At 45.5% G+C, this 24,412-nt stretch overlaps 1 protein-coding gene across 3 annotated transcripts in view; it reads right to left on the bottom strand.

Moving 5' to 3' along the window:
• The window catches only part of ssbp4 (single stranded DNA binding protein 4), a 129,975-nt gene that overhangs the window by 77,184 nt on the left and 28,379 nt on the right, over window positions 1-24,412 (bottom strand). For all 3 annotated transcript variants that reach the window (XM_061824153.1, XM_061824155.1, XM_061824154.1), the window contains exon 4: window positions 17,740-17,824. In XM_061824153.1, coding sequence (XP_061680137.1) covers window positions 17,740-17,824 — 85 coding nt within the window. The remainder of the gene's footprint in view (window positions 1-17,739; window positions 17,825-24,412) is intronic.

A 24,412-nucleotide genomic window follows, 5' to 3' on the forward strand; every position in this document is an offset into this window, starting at 1 on the left:
GCAGACGCTAATCTGGTCGTGCGATGAGGAGATTACGGCAAAAAAAAAAAAAAAAACTGTTCAACAGAGAGGAAGGTCCAAAACCTTCAAAAACCTTTCCTTTGCGACGCGCTCCCTTCATTGAACGCTGACCTTTTTTTTTTTTTCCCTCTCTTCATCTTAACAGAGTGCAGTGTGCTGCATCTCCCCACTGCAAATGTCAACGTTTGACACAAACGATGTGCAACAATAAACACAGATCTGAGCCTCACGACGAGGACGCGTCGAAGTACTAACGCGTTTGCGATGCGCGAGCGTGTGGGCAGTGGCATTTGCTGTTTCGCCGGATTGTGTATGCGGGCATTAGGCGTGGGACAAAATATACAATACATTTCTTGCAGTATCAAATATGACAAAATATGTCACTCTTACTGTCTGACATTCAAGTATGTGACGACGCAGTTCAATGAGGTAACCTTATACATCAGAGGTACCTTGAGATAAGATTTGTTTTGTGGCCATGTGCTTAACTCAAAATATGTGTACCTTAAATCATCACCCCAAAATCATTTTTTTTTTAATTAGGAAAGTAACACACTAAAATATTGCGTTTAAAAAAATACATTATATATATATATATATATATATATATATGGTGTACGTGCAACTTGGCGATACCAACGAAGAAGAGTTTCTCAGCTACTATCAGTCACTCAGTAAGCTGCAGCAATATTAACGTAAAACCCACATTCAAAGAAGATATTTACAAAGAAAGACGGTACACAGAAAGGGGTTAACGCTAGCGGGGCGCTAATGCTAGTGCTAACGCTAAGAGGGCCAGTTATAATAAAACTTATCGATAAATATCACTGAGACACACCAGTAGCACACCATCAACACACTAGCATAGCGCTAACGCTAGCACAGCGCTAACAGGCCTGGTAAAAGTTCCTCGGCATATATATTCCTTATGTGCGTGAATACACATATATATATATAAATATATATATATATTTAATACATATATTGTACATATATTATAAGAATGAGTGTCTCATTCTCTCCTTTTGCGCTCGAATGCCTTGCGGCCTTTAAGGAAAAAATGCACAAATTAGCCACATTACTGCATAAACCGCAGGGTTGAAAGCGTGTAAAAAAAAGTCGCGGCTTGTAGACCTGAAATTACGGAAGTTGTAATGCTATAGTATATAGTTGAAGTAAGTATTGCTTTATTGCTTGTCGACATAATGTGAAATACCTGTTGCTCAAAACATTATCACAGCACCACGTTAATATTCTACGTTACCTTGTCTGTGATGTTTTGCATCGTTTGTTAGCATTAGGCTAGCGTGCATTGGTAAAACAAAGCTATTGTCATGAGCAAGACTTGGCCAAATCCAGGAGGGGCGTGGCCACGTTTCTCATTGGGACTGTGGTTAGACAGGCATTTAAGTTGGGAGTTTTTGTCACTGGCATTTGCCAGTTCGTTGCCCTGAGTGAGTGCGTTGTATTCACTGACAGTAGGAATCTCCACTCACTAGGAATAGTGTAGTGTTGAGTTATTCTCGTCACAGCATTTATGTGCTACAACTGTTTAGTTCTGTCTTAGTTTATGTTTCGTAGTCAAGGTCAAGTCCTAGTTCATGTTTCCTTGTTAGTCTCCTCGTGATCAGACCTTGCTTCACGTTTTCGGATCCTGCCTTTGCTTAGCGTTTTGTGCCTCTGCCGTCTCGGACTGCTTACACCGTGTATGACCCTGTTCCTCGAATAAACCACGCCTAACATCATGCCCTCGTCTCGGAGTCCTGCATTTGGATCCAGCCCCGCACCGGATGTTCGTGACAGCTATGTGGTTGGCATGAATCCACAACATGGATACAAACCCAAATTTTGTTTTGCTTTATGTTCCGTGTATGTCTTGTGAAATTTAGAGGTATTTCAGATAAAAACGTGATCAGTGATAGCCTGTGGGAGTTACCAGTACTCAAAAAAAGATGTAAAGATATCTGCGACTTTACCAAGTAAATCCCCCTGAGAACACGATCCTTCATTCCGATCTTAGGGCTGACGAAGAGTTACAGGTCAAATGGTTGGGAAAAACCCTTGAAAAGCTGCAATTAATACATGTAGAGAAAAATGATATATGCCACCAACAAGAGGGGGGACCAAATGAGAGGCGGCTGAGGCGGAGGGCGGGTGCCGACGTAGCCGCGGAGGTAATCAGCGAGCCAAAGGGGAGTCGTTCCACTCGGAGCCAGCAGGCTGCACAAGTACCTTGAATAAAAATAATCATTACGGGGCATTAAAGGCAGCGTCTGTAAATATACCCCGGGTAGCGCTAAAGAACGAGAGCCGCGGCGACATAATGTTGCGCGTGAGGAGGGCGCCGCTGATGCTTTGTTGGGGGGGGGGGGGGGGAGAAAAAGGGAAGTGAATGACGGCAAATGCCTCGAGCATAGCAACACAACTTTTGTTTGTATTGTCTGATCCTGATGAAATACTCCTCACAAAAAAACAACAATACTCGGCTGCTTTGAGGTTAAAACATAGCACCTTTTACGCAACACGTAAAAGCTTGCATTCGCAGAGAGGCCGGGGATTGTATCGTCATCGTTGCTGTCATCATGTTACTATGGTTACGATTGTTGATGGGCTGTTGTTGTGCCCATTGTTCTCTCGTTCCTCCCTCGGTTGTCCTCTCTCTTAATCTACTTCTATGTACCGGTACTCTGGGTTCTGGGAGCTTTTTCCTTGTCTATGTTGCAAAGTGCTTGCTGTTGAAGGGTTCACTTGGTTTCGTGAAAAACATTTGCACCTTGAGTTAAGAACTCAGTTGGTTCACTGACAACACTCATAAATAAAAACACTTGAATCTCAATTCTTCTTTCACCCTTGAAATGAACAGAAATGCCTTTTTTTTTTTTTTTTAACTTTCAGCCTCCCGGAGAAAAGCAACAAAAATGTTAGTAACATCACACAAAATTTTTATTTTTAAAAATCACCACTCAATGATGTCACTGATGGTGTAGCTGTACACACTTTGATGTCGGGAGCATGGGATCGATTCCCACTCAGTGACGGTGTCAAAATATCCGCTCCGACTGACTGGTGACCAGTTCAGGGTGTAGTCTGCCTTTCGCCCAATGCTAGCTGGGATAGGCACTCTGCCGCAACCCTTGTGAGGATAAGTGGCTAGGACAATGGACATGGACTCCATGATATTTTACTTTATAAGAAAAATACAGTAGTGTCCAAGAAAATGAAAAGAAAATGAACTATTCTGTCTCACTATTTGCTTCGATTCAATGGACATAGTGCTGCTCCTTTTGGTGTGTACACCTTGGCTAGCGGGGGGGGGGGGGCAGTGTATTATTACATATGTATAAAACTGAAAACAGTCACAACTGCTTACCAAGTTGAAGTAATACGGTATTAGTCCTTTATCAAAAATAATGACGAATACTTATCTGTGAGTGTGGCCATATTGTCGTTTGTGATCAGATATCCGTTGCCAATGACATCACAACACTGATGCTATTCATTCGTATTAAGAAGAAACCGAGTTCTGTGTAAAATAAATTCCCTGTTATGTTGGAACTAATTGCCACTATGTGATCAGTTATTGATACATGACACCAGACTCGTGTTGCGCAAGGGTGTACTTTTCCCTCAAATGACACAATCACGGCCATTCTCTGGCCCACTCAAGCATACGGTGCCTTCAGGGACCTTTGAGATCCACGCCTGCGACTAGTACTTGACACGACACATTGCTGGGTTTTGTGTAAAAAAAGCTAAACGCTGCTCCTCGACGGGCTCGATGCAGTCATTTCGCAGGATCTCCGTGTAAGAGAGGATTAGGGCTTCTACAGAGATTCAAAGTCGCATCAATAACTCTATAATTACTCTGTGGAACCTTTGGCTGAAATTGGTTGACGCGCGTGCGCATCAGGAATGGAACCGGGTATGTGTCTCACCCATACGTTCGTTTTTCCTCGTAGTGTTTCTGCAAAGATGAAGTTTGCGAGTGAATGAAAAAAAAAAAAGTGAGTTTTACTCTTGAATACAAACAGAAAGGCCCTCAGTGTCTTGTAGATTTCAAGGACTGTTTGTTTCACTATTTAATTTGTTAAGCAGGGGACAGCATACACACACACAATCACGTTTGAATGGCGTCTGAGTGTGTGCCTGATCACACAAAAAACAACAATTAAGGCACTCGTGCACACGTGCATCCACCCATAGTGTCGTTGATGGAGAGGTTCTGTTTATTTGGGTTGGGAGTTTGGGTGCTCAGCTGGTACTTGAGACCAGTGGACTGGCAAGACCGCGGCGCGCACGCGAACGCAGTGCCAAGCTTTTGGCGCCCATCACAGGCTAAACTACTTCCGCGGAGAGAAGTTGCGGCGAGGGCGAAAGAGCGGAAAAGCAACTCGGGCAGGCAGTGGATTGATGCGTGCCTATTTGCGGCCATTTGGCACAAATATCAGACTGTGCCGCATTTGCACCCTTTTTAAAATGAAACTACCGTAATTTCCAGTCTGTAAGTCGCGACTTTTTCCACACACTTTCAACCCTGCGGTTCATGCGGCGATGCGGCTAATTTGTGCGTTTTTTGTCTAACGGACAAAATTTCGAGATTTTTTTGCTTGTTATTGAACGAAAATCGGTACTCGAACACCCCTAACAAAACCCGTAAATCTTAAATTATTTCATTATATAAAGTATTTAAACTATACATGTATTTATACTATGCAGTTTTTAATCAGGAAAAGCTAAAAAAATGCTTTACAAACACTGATTTTTTTAGGCTTGGAACGCATTATTTCTTTTTCCATTCATCATAATGGGAAACATTGATTTGGTTTTCGAACAAATCACGTCTCAAACCGCTTTCTGAAACAGATTGTGATTGACAACCAAGGTATCACCGTAATAGATTACGTACAGCAATCAAGTGGTTTTATGAAGTCAACTGTCTCCAGTGTCTTCTCCAGTATACAGTACAATATTGGGATTGTAGTATGATTTGGTGTAGAACTACATTCAACCAATGTCATGTCAACCACTTAACAGAATATGGCTGACAGAGAGAGAGAGAGAGAAAATAATTAATAATGATCTTTCCCTTATAACAACATAACCCAAAAGAGAACTGAGGTAAACAAACGCGGCACTGCGCTACTCCACAACTTCCTAGCAGGTAGTATTCATTTAAATCATTTATTCAAATTGTATGTATGATGACGTTGCAACTAAGAGGGCATCCGTGGGTAACTGGGTTATGGGAATTAAATTGGACTGGCTTGAAAATGTGCATGTGAGGAGGAGGACGAGGAGGAGGAGAGGAAATCAAAGCTGTGCCTTGTAGAAGAGAGAGAAAATATCACTTCAAAAAGAATTTGTGCAAAAGTTGTCTGGATTTCCATTCATCTGACCATTGTCTGAGCCACTTATCCTCACAAGGGTCACGGGAGTTCTGGAGCCTATCTTTGAGCAGGAGGCGGGGTACGCCCTGAACTGGTTGCCAGCCAGTCGTAGGGCACATGGAGACAGAAAACAGTCGCACAGTTGGAGATTTAGAGTCTAGGGTGAGAAGCTCGGTCATCAGGGAGGGGCTCAGTGTCGAGCCGCTGCTCCTCCGCATTGAGAGGAGCCGGATGAGGTGGCTGGGGCATCTGATTAAGATGCTTCCCGGACGCCTCCCTGGTGAGGTGTTCCGGGCACGTCCCACCGGAAACAGACCCCGAGGACGATGCAGGACAAGCTGGAGAGACTATGTCTCTCGGCTGTTTTTTGGAACGCCTCGGGATCCCTCCCAAAGAGCTGGAAGAAGTGGCTGGGGTAAGGGAAGTCGACTTCCCCCACGGACAAAATAAGCAACGGATAAATCACTGATTCAAATAATCAGTAGTTGCAAGGGTAATTGTTTTAAAGTCACCGCCACCCAACAACAGACTGCGCTCGAGCTTAAATCTCCCGCCGCGTACTTGGTTTCTGCTATTGCCGCCCGTTGCCCGACTTTGAAGCCTCCCGCTGTCCACGTCCGTCAAACGCATCCAAAGGCGCTCGCGGGCTACTCGGGAGTCGGGGATCAAATGCTTTACGGCCACAATGAAGCTGCGGCCGGAGGGAATCGTCAACAATATTTGATCTTCTCGCTTGTGTCGCTCGCAAACAAGCGCGCGCAGCTTGAGGGCCAGCACTTTGGCGCACACCTCGCGCGGAGAAACGTGTAACGCGGGAGAGCGGACCGACCTTAAAAAGGGACAGTAAACAACCACCAAAGACAAAATGTGCCTGCATGGCACAAACCGAGGATGTATATGGGAGGGGGGGGGGGGGGTAAAAGATAGGATGGGAAAACGGTGTGTAGGCAGCACTTCAAGCAAAAGCGGCCAAGAAGTAGAAGAAGAAAAAGAAATTGCTGTGCCAACTCCATTCCTCTGCTGTCTCTCTCTCTCTCTCTCTCTCTCTCTCTCTCTCTCTCTCTCTCTCTCTCTCTCTCTCTCTCTCTCTCTCTCTCCTCCCCCCACCTCCCTCATCTCACCATCTGAAAAAAAGAAAAAAGAAAACCCTATTCTGCTTACATTATGGATGTTATTATTATTCCAGCATGTCGTCATGTCGCCCCCGCTTCTCTCCTTCCCCCGAGCGAGAAAGCGGGCACTGCTGGCACCCGGCCAGATTACCCAATCAATCTCCTGCGAGATGGGAGGCGGGCGAGGAGGGAGACGGAGGGGGGACAGTGCTGAGGGGAGGGAGCGTAGAAAAGAGAAGCGCAGAAGGGGGGGGGCATATACGGGGAGGGGGCTGTTGGTGGTGAAAAAGACCTGAGGGGAATGGAAGCAGGAAAAAGGAACGGATGAGTAAATTTTGTCCCCTCCCCGACGCACCCCCCGAAAAAAAAAAAGTGCGACAAAGACAGAGGAGAAGAGGAAGGTGTGAGTACACCGCACCTGGAGCTGCAACCCGGAAAACGCGCGCACATCCACACAAAAGGCCGAGCCATCAAGCTTGTTTACAGAGCGCGGCGCGTCCCCTTGTGCCACCTGTTACTGTGGTACAGCCTGACAAATGTTTAACCCTCCCAAAACGTCCCCTGGCAACGGCCCGCAGCGGACCTCCGGCCATCCCGTCATTATGTCGTTTGTCGTCTTCATTTACGGGCTCGTCGCTAATGTACCGCGTCACACGGCTGACGTCCGCGCAGCTTGTGTGGGGCCGAAAGAAGAGCGAACTTTCAAATTCTTCCATCACATTGGAAAGAATAATGTGACATTAATTGCAGGGAGGTGAACTGACGGCCTGGAAACAGGAGTTCAGAACATTCGGGAAGCAACTCTTCTATCCGATTAAAAATGATATTAAGACTTGCTGAATTGCCCAAGTTGAACGTCAGAGGCTTTTTTTTAACGTCCCATTCGCCATTAACTCAATGAGCTGTGTCATCTTTTATCCCAATTGTGACACGCCATGACTACTAACAACTGTGACACGTGCCGTTTATATTATACTTATTCATATAGTACTTAGTCTGAGATTGAGATGCCTAAACTGGTTGGACTCACAACATGTATCATTTCTCTCGCTCCTAATGGTCATGAGCTCAAGCCCTAATCTTTATCTTCTACGCAAAAGCTGTGCTGATTCCAAATCCAAAGCGATGCAACACCACCATTGACGGAGCTCTATTACCGTAATCGCCAGCCTACAGAGCGCACCTGGTTATAAACCTCACCCAGTACCCATACATACGCCGCAGCTGCGTAAAAGCCACAAGTGCCCAAATTGAGGGGATATTTACAAAGAAAGACAGTACACAGAGAGTTTGGTGCTAACGCCCCCGCACTAACACTGACACTAACGCTAGCGCCGCCGCGCTAACAGGGCCAGACCGGTAAATGCCCGTGCTAACGCTAGCACCGCCGCGCTGACACTAACACTAGTGCCACAGCGCTAACAGGGCCGGTTAAAAAAAAAAAAAACATACTGGTAAAAATCCTTGAGACACGGCAGTAACACAGCGCTAACAGGGCTGGACCGGTAAAAGTCACTTCCTCGGCACATATATTCCAACGGTCTCACTCTTACCTTTTCAGCTTGAGTGCCCCCTTGCGGTCGTTACAGAAAAAATGCACAAATTAGCTGCACCACCGCATAAACCATAGGCCAGAAATTACGGTAGTCATTAATTAATTAGTTTAAAAATTCCACAACTTTTTCCACACCTGTTTGCGCAATTAATATGTTGGGCATTGGGAGTAAATGGTCAAATCCTAGCTGAATAAATGTCCAAAAAAATCGAATACTCTTCGAGAAAGAGTTCACAAGATTCTCCTAAATACAGTATTTATAATACACTCTTAAAATAAATAATTGTGGAACAACATAAGCACCCAAGGAAGTTTCAAGGGAAAAATTAAAAAAACACATTGGGATATGTTAGCATCGGTACTAACCATACTTTAACAAGAACAATAAAAAGAACACTGTGTATTTGTAGAGTATTTAGTGATGTGATTTAGAAGGAAATCATACTTCCCATCTGGACAAGGAAAAGAAAAAAAAATCCAATAATTCTTACTGTTGCTTTAATAGATGATTACTTTCGGATTAGATTCCGCAAATGCGAACAAGGTCTTATCCGTCTATTTCTGGACACTAATATCAGATTATGCCCTTGCACCTCGGCCCTCATCATGACAGTTGTCAGCGCCGCCGTGTCAGTGACGCACTCGCGGCGTAAAATCTCCGAAGCCTCCGTGGGGGCGCTGACCTCGGACGGGCGAGGATCGCAGATGTTCGGGGTCGAGATCTCGAGCCGAAACGTCCGTCCCTGAATATTTGTCGGTCTTGTCATTTGAAGTGACACGGCGACCGCCGCTCTGTCGTTTCATCGTCTGTGTCGGCGTTGCCGTGATCAAAGTGCTTTTGAGGAATTCCGGAAAGACGAGTACAAAACGTGACTTTGTTCTCTTTCGGGAATTGAAGGTGATTAAACGCCGAGAAAGGCGCAGAATGACAGGAAGACGACAGGACTTAAAACGACGAGAGAGGCCACTTGAACGGAGGTACGGTGGTGCCTTGAGTTGAGACACGAGTTGAATTTGTTCCATGAGCACGCTTGTAACTTGCTCGAAAGAAAGACGAAAGACCCTTAATAATCTTCCATCCATCCATTTTCTTTGCCGCTTATCCTCACGAGGGTCGCGGGGAGTGCTGGAGACTATCACAGTTCTGAGGATCCAGGTTCAATCTCAGCCCTCCCTGTGTGGAGTTTGCATGTTCACCCCATACCTACGTGGGTTTTCTCCGGGCTCTCCGATTTCCTCCCACATCCCAAAAACATGCAATATTAATTGGACCCTCTAAATTGCCCCTAGGTGTGATTGTGAGTGCAGTTATTTGTCTTGATGTGCCCTGCGATTGGCTGGCAACCAGTTCAGGGTGTACCCCCCCTCCTGCCCGTTGACAGCTGATCCCAGCTCCAGGCTCCAGCACTCCCGCGACCCTTGTGAGGATAAGCGGCTAAGAAAATGGATGAATGAAGAGTTTCACAACTAAATGGTCAGTAAGATGCAGTAAAATTTATTTTTCAAGAAAATATCCCTGTGAGTGTTGTTATATTGTCTGTCTATGTGTTACTGCACCATTTGTGTTCAAATATCTGTTGCTTGAAGGGTTATAATATCGCAACATCGATGCTAGTTTCGTTAGTCTTTCTACGCTGAGCTGCATTGTTTGTTGACATTAAGATATGCTAAACTCAGATTAGCATTAGCTAAGAGTGTAAGCGTCTGATAAGCAGCACATTCATTGATTCTTATCAACAAAGCGGCAAAGAGGGGGGGGTTTTTTCCCCATTCACAATGAAGTGCCGCCTCAAAAAGTGAAAATACAATTTTGTCTTAATGGGCCCTAGTTTTTCTTCCCCACCATAACTGCAAATCTCAGATTTGGCTCCATCAAGTTAATGAATTCCAGATTTACTATTGGTCCAGCCATTTATGGGCCGGTTCACTTGCACGGGATAGGCCAGCTGTTAAAAAAAGTTCAGCAAAACAGGAATTGATCTGTGGAGTATTTTGACAAAAGCCCAACTCAGACACGTTATTAAAACACAATGAAACTGTTTTCAATTGTTGAAAAATTTTCACACTACAGCATGCCTCCTCTGAGCTATTTGTGAAATGTGTGAGCCTGCGTCCGTGTGCAGGCATTTGCATACAAGTGTGGCTGCATTGTTATGGCATGACAACACAAGGACTTTCCAGGGGTTCCGGGAGCGCGGCCAGGCCTCCAATCCCAGCGCATTCCCCTGGATTAGCTGCCAACCAGTCCCCAAATCTGAGGATTAGCACTTCATATTCCATTATCTTTCCAAACTGGAGGGTCCAAAACGTCACACAGGGGCAAGATGCGCTTTCGACAACGCGAAACATGGAATCAAAACGCTGTTGCCAAGCAGCCGAAGAAATCCCCGGATGCGCACAAACGACTAAATGTCATTTATGCCGCACGTATCTGATATTGTAAAGAGGACCACATCGACCATATTTAGTCACATTCTCATTTATGGATAGTTTAGGGCACAGGTGTCAAACTCAAGGTCCAGGGGCCAGATCCGGCCAGCCGCATAATTTTATGTGGCCCGCGAAGGCAAATCCTATGCATTCAACTTCCGTGATTTTTGCTCAAACCATATCATAAATGATAACGTTGAGAGAGTACAAGCAATTTTTGTGCTACCAAACAACAAGAGTGGAAAAATGCATTACTCCTGATTTCTAATTCCAAAACGAGTGCACAAATTTCACATGTAAATATGATAAGGCGGTTAAAGATTTTTATGGTTTCACGGGCGTAATGGGCCTCTGAGGCGAACCGTAAATCAAATGTGGTCCGTGACAAAAAATGAGTTTGACATCCCTGGTTTAAGGTCTTCAAAGAACATCCATCCATCCAGGGTACACCCTGAACTGGTCGCGAGCCAATAGGAGGGCACATAGAGACAAAGAGTCGCACTCACAATCACACCTCGGGGCAATTTAGAATGTCCAATTAATGTTGCGTGTTTTTGGAATGTGGGAGGAAACCGGAGTGCCTGGAGGAAACCCACACAGACACGGAGGGAACATGCAAACGGCCCACAAGTGGGTCCGGGATTGAACCCGGGACCTCAGAAATGTGAGGCCAACGCTTTACCAGCTGAGCCACCGTGCCACCTCTTCAAAGAACATTTTGGGAAATCTGGGAGGAAGAGGGCGGGATGGTGGCGCAGCTGGTAAAGCGTTGGCCTCACAGTTCTGAGGATCTGGGTTCAATCCCGGCCCTCCCTGTGTGGAGTTTGCATGTTCTCCTCGTGCTTACGTGAATTTTCTCGGGCACTCTGGTTTCCTCCCACATCCCAAAAATCTACATTAATTGAAGACTCTAAATTGTCCATAGGTGTGATTGTGAGTGCGGCGGTTAGTCTCGATGTGCCCTGCGATTGGCTGGTGTACCCCGCCTCCTGCCCGTTGACAGCTTGGATAGGCTCCAGCACTCCCCGTGACCCTTGTGAGGATAAGCGGTGAAGAAAATGGATGGATGAATGGATGGAAGGAGTATCAGGAGAAAATTCATGCCAAAATGGGAAGACCAGAGACTAGAACCAGCATCTCTTGATTGTAAGGCAGTCATAGATGCATGATGGCCACAATGCTGAGAAGTCTGATCACCACCGCCAAGAACATGCACACAGGACTCCACGCAGGAAGGCCAGAGACAAGATTCAAACACTAATCTCAGAACTGGGGGTGGGGGTGGGGGGGGGGCAGACGTGCTAACCACTGCATGGCCCTGCTGCCCCTCTTCAAACAATCTTGATTAATCTTCCCCACATTCCTGTCTCAGAGCAGACACGCCGGGCGAAGCGCGCGCGCGCTCGCTAGTCGTTTTGGGAATTGCCTTGTTTTTCACTCTGCCACCCGGTGGGGGGGGGGGGGGACGGACCGAGGGAGCCGTTATCAGCAAGGGGCCACGAGCGAGGCTTGATCGGGCCGCTCGGTCCCCGGGGGACCGGCGAGCCCGAGTTAATCAGAGGCAGACAGACCCCTCGTCACCCCGGGGATTCACACGGCGTCGACCCCGATGGTTCCGCTTCTGCGTTGCACAAAAGGCAAGAGTCGCACTCACCCGTTCGTACCGCACTTCCTGGCGGATTGCGGATCCCTCCCAAGTCATCACTTAACGTCTGCATTACTGCTGTTACGGGGAAAATAAAGTGCAACTCGCTAAACGTCATTTCAGAAAACATCAAACGATGAATGCTTGTTGGGTTTTTTTTCTGGCGGTCGTCAGAAAGGAAGAAGAAATGAGTACAGTATTCCCTCACTAATCGCAGATTCACCGCGTTGTTTATTTTAATTATTCACATTGCGGGATTTTCACTGTATGCTGTAATTAGTTTTGCGGAAAACCAAATGCTTGCACTTTAAACTTTAATTCCAAAGAAAAATTAAAATACTATTAAAACACACTTAACCAGGAATGTACATAGTGTACAGTGCTACCGTTCATTACTGTATATTTAAGAGTTTAAAATGTGCTTAAGAGTATAGAAAGTGCTTATAAGAGTAGAGGAGAAGTTCGTATTAGCGTGGGGAAGATTTACGCAGCTGTATTTTGTGGATTTCACCGATGAGAAGGGCGGTATGGAGACTCAACCCAATGATAAATGACGGATTACTGTACTTTTGTAGACTATTAAAGAGGGAGCAAGGCATACAAGAAGAACCTTGGGCGTTGAGCCACATGCTGCTTCACCTACTTACCTGCACTGGTAATTTTCCATTCCAGAGTGTAGACATCATTTGCTACATTAGCTTCTCATAATAGCCACCGACTAGTTTGCTGCTATAGGCTTGTCACTTGTGATCAAAATTGAGAATATTACAAATGTGTTGTGTTTTACATTGCATTAGTAATAGAGTATAGCGGTTTCTTGCCCCGTCACGTGATGGGGCATCAAAGCATATCATTTTTCACCGATCGGTATCGGTTAGGCTAACAGGCCTAGTCTGTGGTGGGCGGGGTCTTCATTCTAAAAGATCGTTTTCAAAATGGCCACAAGCCAGCCGCGCTTGCTCGTTAAGGAAAATGATGCACACGGTGAGAAGCGGAAACATTTTGCTTACACGGCGGACGATCAGGACAAGACAAACGACTACAGAATGAAGCGAGTCTACGGAGCCGCGCAGACCACACGGGCCGGAACATCGTGATTGAACAGCTTGCTGAGCGGTGCCGTCAGAATTAATAGAGCGACAGGTTATCAAACGTGATGCATTTAAACGGCTTACCTTCAAATAAACATCGAGAGAGTGAAAATTATTTTGTGGAGGAAAATTATGCCCCACTGGTTGCATTTGACAAGGCAATTAATCATTAGCTTTGTTGGCAGTCGCGCAGTAAAAAAAATCTGACAATGCGCCTGCATTGAGTCATAGATAGATAGATAGATAGATAGATAGATAGATAGATAGATAGATAGATAGATAGATAGATAGATAGATAGATAGATAGATAGATAGATAGATAGATAGATAGATAGATAGATAGATAGATAGATAGATAGATAGATAGATAGATAGACAGACAGACAGACAGGCAGACAGACAGACAGACAGACAGATAGATAGATCATCCCCTCAACCCTGTTTTAAGAGTTTTACCTAATGTTTCTTTTTATGCAGATATATCTATTCTTAGATTTTCTACGGTGCTCATTCTCAGTGGAGCGAGCTGGAGCCTTTTCCACCTGGCTTTGGAGAAGTGGGGTGAACCCAAAATTGGACACTAATCAATTGCAGCACATATTCCAAATATCTCCATGGGGAATTTTCGTGTTAAAGTCAACTGGGATGACGGAGAAACGTCCGGAGCTTTCAGTGTGGACTGACTCTTTGGGTTAAAGGTTCTGACATCCGCTTACAAAGTAACTCAACGTGCAGAGGCGAGGCGGAGGCTAATTTTCTGACCTCGGAGACAGATCGGCGCCGCCGAACTGAAGGCCAACAAGCGGCGCTCGCTCTTCAAGCCCACTCAGTCACCCGGCCCCGCTCCTGAACCGACTCCCTCAACTCCAGTCGGGTCAAAGCTTAAGCATCATCGGCTGCATCCTTGAACTCGCGTAGACTCCCGGCTCTAACGCGCTGCCTGCTTTAAAACACACATCTTTAAGGCCCGCGCACGTTAAAGTTCGGCCGGGCCGGCAGTCATTTAAGCACCCGAGCGCACGTATCCAGCTGGCCTACCTCTGCAGAAAGGTGTAGCAAATTATATGGCATTTAGATTAATTAGGCACCGTTGTCAGATTTAATTAACTACTAGCTTTAATTAACCATGTAATTAATCTTATGGCGGTCCAATGTGCGCACGTACGCAAAATGTTTCCGCGAGCGCCTCCACGCACACGCGCGTGACATGAACAATGTAACAACAATGTAATATGTTTGGTTGTCAGGTGTCATAAAAAGTGTTAGATTGGCAACGGTGGGCAGCACGGTGAATCAGCTGGTAAAGCGTTGTCCTCACAGTTCTGAGGTCCCGGGTTCGATCCCGGACCCGCCTGTGTGAAGTTTGAGTGTTCTCCCCGTGCCTGCGGTTTCCGCCCACATCCCAAAAACATGCAACATTAATTGGACACTGTAAATTGCCCCAAGGTGTGATTGTTAGTGCAGCTGTTTGTCTATGTCTCCATGTGCCCTGCGATTGGCTGGCAACCAGTTCAGGCTGTACCCCGCCTCCTGCCCGTTGACAGCTGGGATAGGCTCCAGCAATCCTCGCGACCCTCGTGAGGATAAGCGGTGAAGAAAATGGATGGATGGATTGCCAAGGGCCTAAAAAATGAAATGTGAAGGGTAAAAATGGTAGTTTCCCCACTGACTAGTATCCATCTATACATGCACACACACTTTATGCTATCCAACTATACGATGTACTATTACCATCCATTTTCTTAGCCGCTTATCCTCACAAGGGGCGCGAGAGTATTGGAGCTTATGTACTGTTATCTACATTTTTTTAGCATTTCATAAGGCTCATGTCTAAACCTTTCCCAGGAGACTTTGGAAAGGAACCGCAATTGTGACGTCCTGAAACAAATCCTTCAGGTTCAGGTGCGCTTTACATTCGAGCTGGGCACAACAATCCATTGATTGAATCGCGGAATTGATCGCGGACTAATCGCATCTCGAGGTCCGATCGAAGCCCGCTGTTTGACTGCCGTCGATTCACTCCTCCCGTTTGCCGAATACATCCACGACGTCCGCTATGACAACTCCTGGGGGGCACCATTATTTTTACGGAGTGGCACGGAAACAGCAGTTCAACACATTCGGGGAAAATTCTCCTTTCCCATTAAATAAGTGTTATTAAACTGCATATATTCAAAAGTGCTCAGTAATGAATTGTTAATTTGCCCCGAAGTCAATTGTGGAAACGTGGACCATATTGGAATAATACCTTCCATGTAAACACATGTATTATCCCTGCTTTTAACATAACACAGCTCTGTTTCTGTCTATTACACATAATAAAGTGTCAATCCAATTAAAGTAAAGTGCAGATGCCTTTTAAAAGGAGCGAGCGGTTCTCCGGGGTAATACGATGAGCTCGAGCCACAAAGACATTCGCGCAGATTTGATGTGATCGATGGGTTTCCCAAGGAAATGCATTTTATACGTGCGCGGGTGTTACTGATTGACCACTGCGACTCTTCAGAAGATGACGGGGTCAAGGGGACCCGAGACCCCGACCTTTTATCGCCCCTCAAGCCACGACTGGGGAGGCTTCTTAAATGTACTTTACGTGGCGTATGCGTCCGTCGTGTTGTGTGCCTGAGCGCTAATGCGCTTCAGTGATCAGCCGGCTGCTTTATGCGCGCTGACCTTTCGTGGACCAATAAATAATACGGGCCGCGGTGTGACCTTTCATCGGGGGACGCTTCCTCTCAAGAGCCGAGAGTTCAGGGGTCAGCGTTTGAGGAAGTGCGGCGGTAAAGTATCTGAGCGACTGCGGTTACCCGAAACGCGGGCGGAAGTGAAGCCGCAGCAGATGTGCTACGGCGACTCCACTTGGACAAACTCCATGCTGCGGTCACAAAGATCTTTAAAGTTCACCCTCTCACATTCTCAAACGTGGTGGGGGGGGGGGGGGGGGCACTGTGTCGGAAAATGAATTTTACCGCAGGATACTCTTGTTCAAATTGATGACTTTCAAGCATGTTGAGGCCAAAGTATATTGCGATTCAGAGAGAAATCCTGAGGCACGTCCTTGGCCGTTTTCCAAGCCGCTTATCCTCACAAGGGTCACGGGAGTGCTCGAGCTTATTTCGACTGAGGTATATTAGAAAACACGGGTGCTCAATGCGTTGATTGCGACGGCGTGGCAAAAAAAAAAAAAAAGCCATATTTTTTTTAAAACTTTAGCTCACTGCGCATCTGCAAACAGCAACAGGAAAACACGCTGTCGGTGAGTCGTCCCCCCCCCCCCCCATTTTAAGCTCTCGCTTAAGAAATCTTAAACATAAGTATGGATGGTGCAGTAAAGAAAACAAAAACGTATCACTTTCATACGGAATGGGAGGCGGACAATTTTTTGCCTCATCTACCAGTGGAGTGAAATGTGCCACGACATTTTCGAACTGTTTATGGAAAATACGACACGGACATTCCGCTGAAAAGCAAGCTGAGAATGAGAAAAGTGAACAAACTAAAATCCCAATTGGCCGCACACACACACACATCTCAGATTGTGAGTGTTTCTCACTGCAGTAGGACGAATCCACTGATGTGAGCGACAACCCAGGTGTGCATTTTCATTCGTGTGATGTTTTGTGATCGTCAACGTGAACTCAGATAGTTACAAAAAATGTTTTAAGTTAATTATGTTGTGTAATATTGGCTCACGCGGTTATGCAAGGCACACAAACATACATTCACACATAAAGAATCCTCAATATACTTTAAAATAAATATGTTGTGCATTTTTGTAGTGGGTAGATCTTTGTGAATTGGTCATTCTATTTCATTATTCGGCATTCTAAAAAAAAAAAAAAAAAAGTAAATTTTTTTCCGGCTTGTCCCGTTAGGGGTCGCCACAGCGTGACATCTCAGGTGAACGATCATATTTGTTTGCCACAGTTTTTACGCCAGATGCCCTTCATGACGCAACCCCTCTTGGGAGATACGAACTCACGACCCCTGGTTTACCAAACAAATGCTCGAACCACTAAGCTATTTAAAAAAAAAAAAAAAAAGTCACCCCCACCCGTCGATCACGAGAGGCCGGATGTTTGAGAAGTAGATTGTGGGGTAAAAAAAAAAGTCTGGCCACCCCTCCTGTAAAATATGTTTCCAAAACAGGAGCCGGCGGACGCATTTGCATTGCGGCTTGTTGTCATATTTTAACCACAGCGAGTGATACATAAACGTGAAAAGTGATGGACTGCCAGGAACACATTATTCAAAAGATGGATGAATGGAGGCTTTCCAATAAAAGAAAAAAATACACACACACAGCAACCCCAGCATGTTTTTAAAAAAAAAAAAGTCTTCAAAAAAACAAAACAAAACAGAAACCAGCAGCACAACCACAGAAAAGCACAGAACCTCACGTCAATGCAAGAGACACCCCCCCGCCCCCCCTGTCCCCGTTCCCCTCCCCCAACTAGTGAGTGACGGGTGGTAGTGCGGTGTGCTATGGCTGACTCACATAATCGTGGAAGGCCTTGGCCTCGCTGGAATGTTCACATGTCTCCCTCCTGTCCGGGGCGGCACAGTACAGATCCCAGAATACACTGCGCACACAGGAAAAAAGAGAGGACTGTTAAACAAATCAAAAACACGCTCATATGCGCTTTATGTCATCTAATAGAGACAAGTGTACAGACGACTAAAAAAAAAAAGTGTCACGTCAATAAAGCTGTGATTCATCCAGAATTTGCTTCTTTTTTTTGTTTTTTTGTGTGTCACTTTGACAACGAAACAAAGTGAGACAGGTTCACGCTCCAGTGTACCTTTTTGTTACGTGCACATTAAAAAAAAAAAAAAAAGAGTAAGAGATTAATATAGCAGCCAAATCAAAAAGACGATCATCCGCCACACTGGGACGCTCTCTTCTGTATCTTCTTAGGCTTATTTATTAAGTGCAATCAGGGTTTCATGTTCCCTTCATGCAAACAGACACACGAAGTAAAAAAGGCTCAGCAGATATTGTATCACGCGCTTAATAAAATGGCAATTGGCGGAGATAAGACATAAAGCTGAAAATAAACAATTCCTCAGCACGCCGGGGAACGAGAAAGGCTTAGATATAGCATTTAATTGAATTTCATAACTGTGATCGAAGCTAATGTAATACCACTGTTAACACACACACACATTTGCTCATCTTGTGCTTTTTTCCCCAAGTACATCCACTCGACAAACACGAAGTTCAGAAGACATTTTATTACACTAAAAATGACATGATTACTCATTTTTTTACATAATTAATATGGCTGATGGTAAAAAAATATATATAATTATTATTTTTTTAAATCTCTGACATTACACACCCATGCCACTGACTGCAAATTATGTTCAGCAAAACGGATGATGGCGGGCCCCGAGCCAGCCACGATGCAGTCAAGATGGCGCCACGGCGTGGCATAATGGGCAAAGAGAAGTAAGCAAGGGTGTGATAATTATTTTATTTTATAACTTGTAATCGAGGCGGCCCTCTCATTGAGCCGTCACCTTATAATGGTGGGGGGTGGGGGGGTCCCCACAATAAACCTGGGAGCTAACTTGTTTGGGGTTTCAGGCCCCAGGCAGGGTCACCCAGGGCAAACAGATCCTAGTGAGGGACCAAACAGTTGTCAGTTCCCAAGTACTTACGGAGTTGTTAAAAGGAAAGGAGATGGAACACAAAGTGGTCTCAGTTTTTTGGGGAACGGGCCATAAACATCAAATTATAAATGACGGAAATTTTGACAGAAAAAAAATCAAACTTTATCAGTGTACAGTGTTCAATTGAATACATTGAAAAGACTTTGCAATTTTGGGTTTGTCCAATAAAGACCGAGTTGTTAGCAAGTCTACCTCACAGTTTTGAGGTTCTAGTTCAAATTTGGCTTCGGCCTTCTTGTGTGGGGTTCGCGTGTTCTTCCAATGTGTACGTAGGTTTACTTCTGGCACTGCAGTTACCTCCCACATTCCAAAAGGACACTTCTGAGGTTAATTGAAGAATGCCCAAGGGTGTGCCTGAGAGTATGAATCCATGTTTGTCTATAGTTTCACTGTGATTGGCTGGCGACCAGTCCAGGTGGTCCAGCCTCTTGTCCAAAGTCAACTAGTATAGTTAACAGCTCACCGTTGACCCTAATGAAGACAAGTACTGGTATCAAAATTTAATGTTTTTTTTTTTTTTTTTTTTTTTAGCTAAATTAACCCGTTCGTGGGCAGCATCCCATTTTTGGGACATCATGATTTTCACGCATTATATCCTTCAGTATATAAAAATATTTAAGTGTTTTCATCTGAAGCCATAATTTGGTATCAGGAGAGGATAACTCATCGGTCAAAGTTAGCACGGAGTTATTTCCTTTTCTTCCTGACCCAACGTGGTTGCCTCAAGAACACGTGGAGTGTTTTCCAAGAGAAGAAAGCGAGAAAGGTCAGTATGCAACCAAGTTTCAAGCTTCAAAATGCTAATCCATCAGTATTATTAATGCGTAAGTGTTGTTCTAGAGTAAGAATTAATTTATAAACATATCTATAGTACGTACCGCTTCACAAAACCGATAACATACCCGTCCCAGTGTTGGGACGCTGCCCCTGAGAGGGTACATCTTGTTTGCCCTTTGTTTTATGCAATAAACGAAAAAGAAGTGTTGTTTCCTTGATTGTGGTGTGTTAAGAGACTTTTATCTCAATAAGGCAAAAAATTGCCACCCTGCCATGGGTTAAAAAAAAAATCTAAGGGTGGCACGGTGACTCAGCTGGAAAACGTTGACCTCTCAGTTCTGAGGTCCCGGGTTCAATCCCGGACCCGCCTGTGTGGAGTTTGCATGTTCCCACCATGCCTGCGTGGGTTTTAATCCGGGTACTCCGTTTTCCTCCCACATCCCAAAAACATGCAACATTAATTGGACACTCTAAATTGCCCCATGGTGCGAGTGGTTGTTTGTTGCTATGTGCCCTGCGGTTGGCTGCCAACCAGTTCAGGTTGTACCCCGCCTCCTGCCCATTGACAGCTGGGACAGGCTCCAGCACTCCTAACCCTAAGCGGCAAAGAAATTGGATGGATGGATAAAAAAAAATCTAATTCTTGTTCTTGCTAAATGTAAAAAAAAAAAAAAAAAATACTCGAGAATTAAAACGGATGAACTGCCCGGGCAGGAAGTAGAAAGGGGTCACCAAAAGCCCCACCTTGCCTTGCCCTTACAACCCCCGATATCACCTGCGATCGTGTTACTTAGTGTCCAATCAGCTGTAGCGATATTAGTTCATTAGTACCAATCGCGTGTCTTGGGGGGCCAGGAGGTGTCCTGCTCTGACCGGTTCCATAATTACTGCGCCGAGCTCAAGTACCTGGGATGCCGCTCTCGTTCGTGTCCAGCTGATTTTCAATGTTCAACTCTTGAGATGTGAAAATTGGTTGCGTTACACCGCCCAGAAGAGACAATAAAAACATTTTCAATCACAGATGCAGTACAATTTGTACATGTGGCTCACCGCTACTGTGTCATTACTATTGTATCAAGCAATGAAGTCCAGTGGTGCCTTGACATACAAGTTTAATTGGTTCTCAGACCACGATCGCAAATCAAAACACCCATTTCAAATCATCAATTCATCCATTTTCTTTGCCGCTTATCCTCACGAGGGTCGCGGGAGTGCCGGACTTTATCCCAGCTGTCAACGGGCAGGAGGCGGGGGTACACCCTGACCGGGGCTGGGATTGAACCCGGCTCTTCAGAACTGTGAGGCCAACGCTTTACCAGCTGATCCACCGTGCCGCCCATTTCAAATGATCTTTTCCATTTTTTTTTTAATAAACGGAAATGCCTTTAATTTTCAATCGTACGTCCTTTTGAACATTTCGCCTGTGCAGTTAATAAATGTTTTAGGAAGGCCACAATTTGACTATGAATGGGTTCATTCTTAGATGTAAACAAATCGAAGTCCACGCAGCGTCCCAGAAGTTTCTATTCGACCTCAAAACATTCCACAGTATTTGTCAACACTGCTTCTTTTGATTCATTTTGATGACGTTATTGGAGGGTAATTTGACCCCCCCCCCCCTCTAAAAACAAAAGGTTCCAAAATCAAAGTCCGAAGATAAAACGCACTCCAAAAAAACCCCACTTTCAACCTTTCGCGCCAACCTCTCAGGCTTGTGAAAATGTGAACTAAAATAGAAGTGTTAAGGGTATTTATAGATAAAACGACAGAGTCGGTGCCCTGGGGCGCTCCGCGTGCACACGGGTGCCCTCTAAGACAAAGAGACTGATGAGCGCGTACACCGTGCGTCTACGTGTATTTGTGTGCGGCACTTGGCAATAAAGTCGGTGTACATTATCGTATCTCCGAGGTGGGTTTTAAAGAGATTGCAACGAGGGAGCCGCGACCGTCGCAAATCCAATCAGCTCTTGGGGGAATTGAAAGGGGACACGGAGTTTCGAGTTTGTTACCGACAAATATATAAATAAATTCTGCAGGTACATACGTTGCGGGGAGGGGGACGGGGGATGGGGGCTTTAAGGCACAGGGCGATCTGATATCTCCTGGCCTCTGAAGTCGGATATGTTTTGCCATTTGAACAGCTGACCCGAGGAATCTCATTGTCAGTCTTTCTGTATAATCTGACACCGGATCAACTTTCATTCTCCTGGTATTATTTGGGGACTTCAATAAATCCTTCTCTGTATGTTAGAAGGGCACGAGAATAAAGCCGTCTGTTGGATCTCGGTGGAAAACTACAATGATTCAGGAAGTAGGTTTCAAGACGATAGGGTCGAGCGGCGCCTAAAAGTCTTGATAGATTTCTCTAGCTACAGCGGAACCTCGGCGGTCCGAATACTTGCCGATCGGGCCTTAAAAATTTCGCCCGGGTCAATCGCGAGGTCTGCAGGTGCAATTTATCATGATAGTCCAGCTCAGTCTCAAGCAATACCCTGGGAACGCGTGTGAGACCTATTTTACTTTCGTCACGCGGATCGAGATTATCTGTTCCATCAACATTTGTGGTTAAATACCATAAATTGTTTGATAAGGAATCAAGCACCCTTGTAACGCTACAAGTTCTATCCAATTATCTAATCATTCAAATCTAATTAACCAATCTCTGCCATCTTGTGTCGCTATTAAGCCTGGTAAAGCAACGTTGCTTGAGCTGCTTGGGGGGGGGGGCCTTTCTGCTCTTTTTAAGGAGATGCAGATATTAACGTACGTTCTTTCATTTCTTCATTCAAAGCAGCAACGAGCCCAACAATAAAGAAACAAAAACGAAACACCAACGCATCAGCAAAAGAGCAGAAAGAGGGATTAAAAATCCAGACGTCAAGAAGACAATCACTGAAACGAAATGCCATCACGAGAATTATTTGCAACTGGTCGGACAAAGCCAGCGGTTACAATGACGCTTTTGCAGCTATAATAAGGAACGTAAACAAAGACAGACACGCACAGCTTGGCAGGTCTGGACCGTAATCCCGTCTGCCACTTTGCTTAGATCTTAGCTCGCATAGAGCTAGCAAAGGCAGCCAGAAAGACAAATTGAAATTCAATAAGGTTGTAAATGTTGACGTTACACAGGTATGTTCATATATTAACCAATTGTCTCATTTTGTAAGTAGACGTAGCCAATTCTCCTGATGACAGATTTAAAGTAGCGTGTTGAAAGATGAACCCCGTGGATGCTATTCATCACCCTAAGGGTTGCATACATGTTTGACGTTCATGTGCGACAGACGCCACAGCCACGCAAGCTTAAAAATGCGACATTCTGCTAATCCTTCACATCTGTAATTAATATGGGGGAGAGGGGGAGATAATGGCAGCGGCTCGGTCTCAGACGAGTGGGGAAAAATAACTGTCCCTTGAGATCAAAAGGTAGCTTCAATCGCTTCAATCCCTTTCTATAAACCGGAGTATTCAGAGAAAACCGGGGGGGTGGTGGGGGGAGAACATGCAAACTTGAGACTCAAACACAGAACCTCAGAACTGGGAGGCAAAGGTGGTAACCCCTGGGTCACAGTGCTTTAAAAAAAATGACTTTTCTTCGGTAACAAAACTCTTGAAACAGTCCAGTGATTGGGCAACTTCTGTCTAATATGACACCGGCATGGAAATAGGCGTACACAACAGAAACTCCGCGAACGGTCGTCCTTCATTGAATTCAGAAACTGTCGCTCACGCTACCGGCGGATACAAATAGGCGTGCCTCAGGGTGATGTTCTATCCCCACTCTTGTTCAATCCATATATGTCAAAAATCCCCACGCCGCCCGCCAATGTCGCTCTCACGTCGCATGCCGTTGACATCTCGATCTAGGCAACAGCATCAATGCCGCGTGTGAACAACTACCTCGACACCGTACATCAATTCCTGATCGAACGTAAACTCCGTCTGTCCGTTGAAAAAAGTACGGCCACCCTGTTCACCACTTTCACGGGCGAATTTCGGACGAATCTACCAATCAGAATCAATAACCTGCGGATCCCAACTGTCAACCACCCAAAAATCATGGGCGTCGTACTTGACGCCATGCTTCCCTTCGGTCCTCACGCTTAGTACACGGCCAAACGTGTCAACCAAGGAACCAAAAATACTCCATACTCGTACTCAAATACTCAGCCATCTCAAGCTCAAACTGGGGCCCGAGTGCCGAGACGCTCACTGTGACGTACAAATCCACCGGAAGGTTCGTCCTCAACTACGGCGCTCTAGTGTGGTCTCCCTTGCTCAAGCGAACGCACCGGAAAAAGCTCAAGACTCTGCAGAACGCCGCCCTCAAAGTCACCACTGGCTGCCTGGCCATGGCTAACGGAGACCACCTACATCGTGAGACCAAAATCCTACCGGTGAAGCAACACAACGAACACCAGTATCGACAACGCTGCCAACTACCCGCACGCCTGTGCCATCAGGTGTCAAACGAACCACCTCAATTGGGCTTACTTCGCCATGACGTCCATAAATACCGTCAAGACCTCGACGAAGACATCCCCACAGACACGGTGTTCAACGAACAAGCCTATCAAGACGGGCTACGTAGGCTCCGTTGAACGGCGGTTGAAGGCGCAGTGGCCGGCTACAAACCGGAAGTCTCCCATGAGGTGGACAAACCCGAAATCGATCTTCCGCGGGCCACAAGATCCAGACTATCACAACTCCGCTCC

The sequence above is a fragment of the Syngnathoides biaculeatus genome, chromosome 7 (genome assembly GCF_019802595.1).
Source record: "Syngnathoides biaculeatus isolate LvHL_M chromosome 7, ASM1980259v1, whole genome shotgun sequence".
In the NCBI taxonomy this organism is placed as follows: domain Eukaryota; kingdom Metazoa; phylum Chordata; class Actinopteri; order Syngnathiformes; family Syngnathidae; genus Syngnathoides; species Syngnathoides biaculeatus.